The 10,178-nt window shown below is 42.6% G+C and overlaps 1 protein-coding gene across 1 annotated transcript; it reads left to right on the top strand.

The window, feature by feature from the left end:
• Positions 1–361: 361 nt before the first annotated feature.
• LOC119220750 (neuronal pentraxin-2-like) lies at positions 362–9,625 on the top strand. The gene is made up of 5 exons (XM_037476972.2): positions 362–1,409; positions 5,442–5,709; positions 6,084–6,325; positions 7,133–7,312; positions 7,453–9,625. Exons 1-5 carry the CDS (start codon positions 693–695, stop codon positions 7,681–7,683), a joined length of 1,638 nt encoding a protein of 545 aa, XP_037332869.2. The 5' UTR covers positions 362–692; the 3' UTR covers positions 7,684–9,625.
• Positions 9,626–10,178: the final 553 nt, after the last annotated feature.

The raw sequence follows: 10,178 nt of genomic DNA, 5'->3' as shown, positions 1-10,178 counted from the left end.
TAGGTCTGCAATGTGTTGCAGAGCAGGAAAGCATTAAGCCCAAGGGAAGGGTAAAAAAACAATTTCCTAATGTCCAACGGATTAGTATGCAGATCCAATTAAGATATTGCATCTTCATGGAAATATTTTGGAGGCAAAGACACATAAGTACCTCTTCTCTGTGCCACGTGGGTTCACAGCTGCAATGTACGTATGTTAGAAAATCCAATGTGCAAAAGTAAAAATATTTGATCGGATATGCCGATCTTAGGTTCAACTTTAAACAATGCTGGAAAAGTTAGCCAAGAACTGAAAAGATGGATGGACAAAAAATCTCTCTCTCTCTCTCTCTCTCTCTCTCTCTCCCCCTCCTCATTTTGCTTCAGTATTGCAGGCTGGATTCTGCCTGAATACAGAGGACATGCGCGCTGAATAGGGGGAGGAGGTCTATCACTCTTTCAGATGTTTTGTGTTCCCTCAGGGTGCAGAACTCTTATTTTCTAATCGCTTGCTCTTAACAAAAGGAGGAAAAGTGAGGAGTTGTTTTTCTCTCTCGCCAACATTTACAGACAGGAAAATAAATTGACGCTTTTAGTGTTTTTGAGGTTTGGGTCAGAGTCAGAGTTATCATTTGTATTATTATTAGATTTTCTTAATAATCGGTGTCCCCCGCCGCCACCCTGAAGTTCATCGTTGTTATCTTGGCCGCCGGGATGGTGGCCTTCATCGGAGCGGTAATCTGCATCATCGCAGCCGTCCACACCGGCTCCTCCAGGGCTGCCGCGGCGCAACAGCAACCCGCTACCGACAACCACTCGCTGTATCCGGACGCAGCGGCTCGGGGGCCCGCTGGGTCCGTAGCCCGGGTCGGATCTTTGGGCGCTCTCCATGGTTCTGAAACACCCGATTCAGAAGGACCCACCTTCGACATCGGGCTCGGCGGGTTGGATGGAGTGACCGGACTCTCGGGTCACGACCCAACGGTCAGTCGGCTCATCTGCACGCCGATCCCCGCCGGGGAGTGCAACCCGAAGAACTTTCAGCAACAAGCGGAAGACCCGTCCCTGTACGCAGGGGAAGACTGGGGCTACCTCCGCACCACCGCGGAAGAGCTCCGTCAGACTGTTCTGCAGCAAAAAGACCAGATATTAACGGACCAGCGGACCATCAGGGAGCTGACGGGGAAACTATCCGAGTGCGAGAAGGGGCAGGACGGCCAGAGCAGCAGCAGCAGCAGCGCGGACAGACGCGGGGCCGCCGCGGGGCTGTGGGGGGCTAAAGGGACGGCGGAGGAGAGGCACCTGGAGCGGGTCATGGTGCGTGACAGCCCGGGTTCGACGCCTGACGGCGCTCACGTGCTCACCGTTATGGCTGTGGAGGAGCTAGAGCAGGCCATCAGTCAGCTCAAAGACCGCATAGAGAAACTGGAGGTGAGTAGTGTGTGAAGAAAAATACCCCTTGACGTACATCGTCTCCTGCATGCCGCTAAAACAATAACGCACTTTTTTGGGGGAAAATCCACATGTTGAGATTATGAGGCCATGAAGAAGGATCCCGCTATAAATTGAACCAAGTGCCCTTTAGGATGAGTGGTATAAGCAAGGTGTTTCAATATTTCAATGATAAAAGTGAGTTATACCCAAAAGCTTTTGTGTGTGATATTGCTGATGACATTAACATATATTGATTTCTAATAATAATAATTTGCCATTGGTTCATGTAACCAATAACACATTGATTGGTTTGCTGCGGAGGACGCTCGTTTCACACACCAAGTAAACAGATTGGGAATTAAAGTTAAAAGAAGGGGGGAGGTGATGAGAAAGGTGAGGAGAACAAGAAGCAGGTAGCACGAGAAGGTGGAAGAGAGAGTACAGCAGATTAACATGAAAAATGATCTCATCCTAGTAGAATCCCATGATGTATAACCTAATTTCCGTCTTAAAAAATACCATACATAATATATGAGCATACCCTATATTTGTAGAAAGTGCTGACATGATTCTCTTCGGTGTAGTACTCCTCACTCTCATTTGTAAGACAATGTTGGTCGTAATTTTCTTTGTGGATTATACTTTGTTGTTCTTCCACGTGGTAACTGATGGATGGAATCCTCCAAAATGTAAAATGTTTGAATAATCTCCATGTTTGAATATTCTCCATGGACACATTTCACTTAAAAAAAGGTCTCCAAGGATGCATAGTACAATCTTGTTTTGTGGGACACTTTCTATCCAAGTCACGTTTCCGAGTACAGGAGCTACATGGCCTACTTCAGTAGCACATTGAGCAGTTAACATCAAATGCTGATAATATAGAAGCAAAATATTCATCTGGGATTACTAGCCAGGTCAAATAACATTCCTAATTGGATGCATTTTCTTTCTACAGCTGCCCTGTATTGTTGCATGCAGTATGCGGTCAGTAACTTCCACTTCCTCGTCTACCCAATGCACAGACGATTGTAGGTCAGAGTAGCCCAAAAGATATTTCCCCCAACAGCTCACATCCCACAAAGAACGACCATATGCAGTAGAACATTCTGTTTTTGGCTTGGTGCATTTGTTCCACTATGTATTGGGGCATAATGCATATTTTTCTGGCATACTAAATATGGTCATATGCTTCTAGGAACACTCGTTATATTAAATTATTTTTATCATTAGCATTCAATACCAGACGCCGGGAAGCACCCATGGTTGCTAATGGTGTTAATATGCAGTTACTGGAATGCTTTCACGTAGTATTAACTACTACACTTGGTACAACTACTTCAGGCAGCCCTTTGGCTAGTTGTGAATATTTTTCCACTAAATGATAGTAAGCACCTTGAGATATCGCACTGATACTCCTCTAGTGTGGAAACTGAGCTTTCACTTTCGTATTGGCTCTGGTTTTCATGCAGACACTTTGCATTAGGCGTGTTAGGAGGCCGCATGGATGGAGGTTAAGTGACTGAAGCTCTTTCAGTGTTCATTTAGGCACTGAAAGTTTGACATTCATGCATATATCATTCTAAGATAGTTAATGTGATACTGTGCTGTTTTGGTACTTTAGAAATGTAACTTCCCTGAAAAAGAAGGGACAATTATAGTACCTCAATAACACTGGCGTACAGTGAATCTGGGGCTTCTGTGCTGTCTTACTACAGTTGTATAACCTAACAACCTCATTATCAGGCACCAGTTACAGGTTAATGTTTGTTTTGTGTAAAAGCTAATATTCACATAACACTGAAAAATTTTAAGTGAAATAAATGGTAAAAGTGGTAAAATGTTACCACAAAAGCATGACAAAACAATCCATCAAAACTGCAGCACAGAAACACTCAAGAGCAAGAGCCATTATTATTTACACCAGAGAGAACTAAGAGAATTGATATATATTAATAATAAAAACAACACGATAGACAAATTTACATGGTACTGAAGATGTAAAAACACAAAATCAGTTCACTTACCAAATGCTGTTCACTATTTAAAGACATCCCAAACTCCTACCAAATACTAAGATCTGCCAGCAAATATTCTGTTAGACACAAGTCACACTTTCCCACTGAGCAATTAGAGCGCAAGTTAACGCTGCGCTGTGTTTTTTAAGAAAAATAATTTGGGATTCTGTTGAGATCAGTAGAGAAAGCCTCCAAAAGTTCACAGCCTACTACTCTAGCCTGTCAGTGCAGCTGTGGCTGCATCTAAGTTTTGATTAGTTATTTTGAGCTTGATGCTAACATTAGCATGCAAACACGCTCACAATAACAATGCTTGTTGTTTTGAAGCAGGTAACGTATCATGTTCTCTGTCTCAGTCTACGCTTTAAGCAGGCTCCCATTAGCAAATTAACACCAAACAGCTTACAGCTTCTGTCCTTAGCATTAACAGGTCAATGCAATTCACAATAATTGTTTAATAACCTATTCTCAAGCACACATGGTGGCATAAGAGATTGAGAGGCAAAGGATCACAGATTTATCTGAACTCATCTTCTGGGAACCATGAATCTCCAATAACAGGCTTCCAGATAGAAAAGGAATTTCAGAGTAATAGACATTTTTCACCTGCAACGGATACAAGATGAACTAGATCTGAATTTTTTTTATTGGACGTATTGAAATGTATCAATATGTTTTGTTTTTGACCGACAGACTGTTAATAATGTTGGGCTAATGAAAATCAAAGAGGGAACAATGTTTGTCAAGTTAGTCTGAGGTTTTTTTTATTTTTTCTTAACACACCTGGTGGGAAATGATCCGGCCCCTTCAGGTGCAATCACTTCCAGTCAATGAGAGGATATACTGTATATGCTACCTCCCTCCCTTTGCTCCCTTTTTTTAACCTCAGTCATGATCTCTGTGTAAACTTGATCACCTATTTATTGCTTTGATTCACTATGCTGCCCAATATGTGCTGGGATAATTTATTTTTGTTAATAAATCTGTTGTGCCTTTGCCAAACTGAAACCACTCACACAAGTGCAGTACTCGAATAGTTAATGAAAAATCCTCCTTTGAGAATGACATCGATCTGCATGAATGAAGCGAACTGACTACTTTCTCTTTGTTTTCTCATATACATAAAGTCAAGTTTAGTGCATCTCCAACAATGACGTTTTTCACTGAGGATTTTCTCTGGAAATATGTCTAAAATATGTGCATGTACAAAGCTGCCTAATATCCTAGTCCTGTGCTTGATAAAATAACAGATATAATATCAGATAGAAGTATGTTCAGACCAGATTCATGGCAGTACTCTGGGAAAGCAAGTGTATCATAGTGAATAATGCGGCATGTTCAGTTTTAAACAAACTATTAGATGAAATGTGTAAGTACTTGTTTTATGATAAGGACTTTATTCAGCTCTATCCTAAGATAAGTATTTTAGTTGTTGAATGAAGCACTTCATTATCTACGTACCCTTTACAGAAATGTAATGTATTTTGTTGTATACTCCATTGAACGGCTGAACTTGACAGTGATGACACTTGGATACAAACAGTTTTGTGAAATTCTTCTTCATAAAAGAGCTTAAAGTTGCATAACCTGCTTTAGTCGTGCCAGACATTCCAGATCAACATCAACAAATAAAACCCACAATCAATTCCAAATAATTTTGTGAGAGCAGCTCCAGGCAGCATGCAGTGTGCTTAGCTTAGCATAAAGACATGCAAATAAACCCAGCTTTGACTGAAGGTGACAAAATCAAAATAGGATGACAAAAATGACACAAAAGGTTTTCTAATCAAGATGTTGAACCTGATTTGAGAAACATGTAGAAAAAACATAATTTCATTGCTTTTCATTTCCAACGGTGATGTCAAATATGAATATAACTCTTCCGCATGCAACCACATGCCAGCACAGCTATATTTGTAATAAGTAGTTGTTTGTTTGAACATACCAGCGACTATTTACCGGTAAAACCCACACCGAACCAGTTTCATCCCTTCGTCTCCCTCCTCTGCAGTCAGACATTGGCCCGTTTCCTCACAACCAGACGGAGAGCAGCGCATCAGCAGCGCCAGGGGGAGGCGGAGAAAGGTCGACCCATCCCGGGCACAGGGCTGGGGCTGACAGGCCGTGGAGGATGGAAGACTTGGAAGGGGAGCTGGAGAGGAAGGTGGAGCTGCTCGAGAAAGAGAGAAAAACCCTGAGGCTGGAAACGGAGCAGCAGAGGCAGGAAATCGACCAGGGCATCAATAAACTGCACCACCGACTCTCAGGGCTGGAGGGAGGTCGGTATTAACATAGGGGAGGAAAAACAGGAAATTCTGTGTGAATGGAAATATAATAGAAAGGTGTACAAAAGGAAGGGAGAGGATAATGATGTGACTGTAATCAATCACTTGCAGAAAGTCACTAATGGAACATTAGGAGCAATGCGTTACGCTTCAATCAAATCAGGCCATGGGATTTCTTTTTAATGAATAAATTATGCTTAACTTCTTTAAAAAAAAACATAAAAAGTATGAAAAAGACTGTGGAATCCTCGCCCTGCATAAAGAAATGTCAGATCTGATGAAGAAGTAGAGTTACAGTCTCTGAGAAAAGCAGGGAATCGATGACATGAATGACTCATCTTATTTTGATCCCATACTTGTGCTCTCAGGTGATTCAGGCCATTCCTTCCCCGAGGGCTACAGGCTGTCCTTCCCAACACGGACAAACTACATGTACGCCGTTGTGAAGCACGCCATCCCGGCGCTGCGGACCTTCACCGCCTGCCTGTGGCTGCGGCCCGCGGAGGGAGGGGTCGGGACGCCTCTGTCCTATGCTGTTTCGGAGCAACCCAACGAGCTGGTGCTGCTGCAAGGCCTGCACACCCCCACTGAGCTCCTCATCAATGACAAGGTACTCAGTCAGCCAGGATGCTTGACCAATGCGATTCATGTTGCAGGTTGATATGATGTGATGTACTGTCAGGTCGGCACAAACCTATTGGTGGTGGAGAGTACACCAGAGTCCATTTCCTGCAGAACTGTATTTTAATGAATCCAATGGTGGGTTACAAACTTTGTTCATTGATATTACATTTTTTAAATTACAAATATTAAATTGTGGACTATTAACAATCATTCTGTATTTAAATTAAACACCGTACGGGCAGTACAAATTGCTCAATATTTGCCTGAATAATACATGCATCTATGTTCATTATCCAAACAAAGGACAATAACAATCCTAAAAAGGGGTACTTGTTAAGAGCAGAAATTTCTGCTGCACTATTTTGGGATAGATGTGGGAAACTTGATGGCGATCAGTGTGCGCGTTGGTATCGTTGTTGTTTATATCACCCACTACTGCTTTCTACCAAGCTCGCACAGTTCTTACAGAAGAAGCCAATTTAGCAGACAAGCTAAAAAGCCTCATTCACATTCTTAATGACACATTTATGCACCACCTCGACAGCACTGGTCTAAATTTAATGAAGTCATTATGGTAATAGCTGCCTGGGGGGGATCTTTGGTGTCCTTGGAGGGCGTAGGACGTCTTTGGGACTTAAGGAATAATGCAAAGCAGCCAAGAGGGGTAAAGAGGAGAGAAATAGGAGAACAGAGGGACGCCACGCGGCCACCGAGCTGCACCCTGTCTCACATCCTAATATGTGACAGGACTTGTTCCGAACAACCCTACTGATCTCCCCTTTTGGTGGCCTAGGTGGCACAGTTGCCTCTAAACCTCTCCAGAGGCAGCTGGCAGCATATCTGTGTGAGCTGGAGCCAAAAGGGAGGAGTCTGGCAGGCCTACCAGGGGGGAAAGCTACGGGGAGAGGGCCACGGGCTGGCCACCGGACATCACATCCGACCCGGAGGAGTGCTCATATTGGGGCAAGAGCAGGTGAGTGTGTGAATGAGGCACTGAAAGGCTAAATGAAGGAAGCTTGCAGTACTCAGACACCCGGACGGTTGAGTCCTAATCTAAATAGCTGAGCCTTTGTACTTCTCTTTCCTCTCTGCGACTCCACTCCTTCTCCCCAGGACTCGGTGGGCGGAGGGTTTGACTCATCCCAGGCCCTGGTTGGGGAGTTGTCCCAGGTGGGTCTCTGGAACCGGGTCCTGTCTGCCAGCCAGGTGACCAGCTTGTCCCGCTGCGGCAGAGTAACCCCGGGCAGTGTGGCCCCCTGGACCGAGAAAGGAGTTGAGGTTCACGGCGGAGCAACCAAGGACCCGGGAGAGCCTTGTAGTAAACACAACAGGAGCTCTCAATGAGCGGAGGAAGAAGCGGACGGAAAGCAGGCAGGGGTAAAGTCGACGTCCTTTCAAGAATGTGGAATGCTGCCCACTGCTAGGGGATTTCTGAAAGATCCCGATGTGGCATGGACTGACGAGTTTATGAAAAAATTCAAATGAATAGTACGCAGATCTGTATGACAAAAGTACTAGAGGGTTTGCCGTTACTTTACAACACTTTTAGTATTCAATGCCATCATGGAGGCCCAGTGGAAAGGAATTGGGAACTGTTACAGATTGATGCCACATTGTTTTCACCTCTGCATGATGTGTCCATCTGCCGCTTATGTCTTGCCACAGCAAGGTCCCTCCTGCATCCGTGGCTGGTATGTGGCTATCTATGTGTTTGTACATAAAAGGCCCAAAGGGCGCTAAATAAAACAAATCATTCCCTAAGGAATCCACCACCGCAAGCACAATGTTATCATTTTTTGGAGAGGGGTATTTCATAGCTTTTTTTTAAAAGCCTTTGCCCCATATTTATGTCACATGTCTGTGCTTCAGCATGTTCCTTTAAAAAAAGATGTAACATTCAAATTATATAATGCACTCTGTCAATTTAACATTCCTGGAAGCTGACTGTTTCATCTTTGTATTTTTATACATGCAGCCAGCCACTCAATATCACGCTTTGATGAATTAACAACCTGCAACCTCCAACTCTTCCAACCTTCCTACATTCCATGCATGAGTTGTACTGTATGTTTGTGATATGCCTTCTGAAAATCCATCTTTGATCTCTTTGATGGTTATTCTTCACTGTCTAGTTAAAAAAATAAATGTTTTTACCTAATATAAAAAAATGTCCTGAGTGGAAAGTGCCTGTCCGGGTGTTTGAACCCATGTAAAACAAATCAACATCCTGATGGAACATTTGGACTGTGAGATATTTTAAACTAATTAATTATCAATGTTTCTGTGAACTCCCTGGTGGATTTTGAAGATTTAAGAGGTTTGATCAAACGTTTCAAAACACAGGACTTCTTTGCAGAGCTGCCAAACTGATGCTGAATCAGGTCAAAGTCATCTTGCTGTGTTCAAGTGTCTTTGATGATGCCTCTCAGTCGTGTGCTGTGTAATTAGTGAAATTATGCCTGAGCTTCTTGTTTTATGCTTTTTAATAGTGTGTGCCATTATTCTTGTTACAGTATATGAATTTAATACTTTTGAACGCTATTGGTCATTTTTTTCTTCCATGATATCAGCTTTTCTTTCACTGTGTGTATTGGTATCTTTCTTTGTCATGTTGTAATTTGTATAAACACTGTATGTCCATGTCTTGTAGGCTGTTGTATTGTTCTGCATATTTCCGTGTAAAAATCTCAAATCTTTATTAAAGTCTTACTTTTCAGATCCAATTGAGATTATTTTCATAGTATGTAATACCATATGAGCTTCAGAAAGTACAGTTGATTTAATCTATATAAGGAACAATATAGGCTGTCTTATTCCAGGACACACACTTGTGATCCAAGGGCAGCAGCAACAAAACCTGCCGTGAGACCCTTGTACACCAGAGCTTGACAGAAATAATGACATATCCCCCTTGGCTCTGCACGGTCAAATTAGAGTTTGAAGGAGAAAAGCTTGCAGCTGTTTCCATTGGGTGTGGCCGTCAAAGTGTGAGTTATGAATAAATTGACGATTTGTGAGTCCCATTAAGTCATCACAAATTTACATGTGAAACATGCTAAGCTAACCTAACTAGTTGCTATAGCCAAATCCTCATATTCAATCAAACAGATATGAGAATGCTTTTAGACTTATTATCTAAGTGCTGGCAAGTAAGCATCTACAAGCTTGGAAGGTCTGTGGGTATATTTAACTGAGATGCACAGGCATGTTTAGACCTTTGTGCCAAGAGTGTGCGATCTCTATGTTTCTGTTATGTGAATATTAAAAAAGACATTTTCAAATCTCACTGTGTCTCTACCATCCTTCATTCTTACCTCCCCCTCTCCTCCTACCGGTGGACTCTGAGTCCTCCTCCGGCTCGTTGCTCAATCCCTATGTTCCTCATGTCCCATTTCTTCTGCCAAGACACATTCCACTGTAGTGGACTGACTTAAAAAAGAGACGCACAGTTCTGAGTTTTCAAGGTTGCTATAACAAAAACTATGTTTTTAACAGTTATTTGGAAATTGGAGAGAACAAGCGATTTCTAAAGACAAAATATTTATGCCTCTATAGATCTACACCTAAATCATGCAAGACATTTCATATACTCGTGTGCGTGTGTAGACTAGAAAAACACTAGGATTTGCAAACTAAGAGTAGAAAAGGCCCCAGCTAACAGATGATTACAGCAAAATCAGCAATCCCTAATTAGAATGAGTCCATCTGTCTGATGGTTTCAGTGAATAAGACACAAATGAGTATCTCTTTTTCAACTACTCCCCTCTTTTACTAACGGACTTATAAGCTAAGTCCATCGCCGGCTCTACTACACATGCCAAATACTTCCACTCAGCTCG

This window comes from Pungitius pungitius, chromosome 12, assembly GCF_949316345.1.
Source record: "Pungitius pungitius chromosome 12, fPunPun2.1, whole genome shotgun sequence".
NCBI classification, from domain to species: domain Eukaryota; kingdom Metazoa; phylum Chordata; class Actinopteri; order Perciformes; family Gasterosteidae; genus Pungitius; species Pungitius pungitius.
Note: the sequence above shows the minus strand (reverse complement) of the source record. Positions and strands in the feature narration are given on the sequence as shown.

Bases quoted from the DNA above. Each gene is read 5' to 3' on its own strand.
- LOC119220750 (XM_037476972.2), top strand. From the start codon at position 693: ATGGTGGCCTTCATCGGAGCGGTAATCTGCATCATCGCAGCCGTCCAC. The intron at 1,410-5,441 runs GTGAGTAGTGTG...CCTCCTCTGCAG, and splicing joins ACCGCATAGAGAAACTGGAG to TCAGACATTGGCCCGTTTCC. The intron at 5,710-6,083 runs GTCGGTATTAAC...TTGTGCTCTCAG, and splicing joins ACTCTCAGGGCTGGAGGGAG to GTGATTCAGGCCATTCCTTC.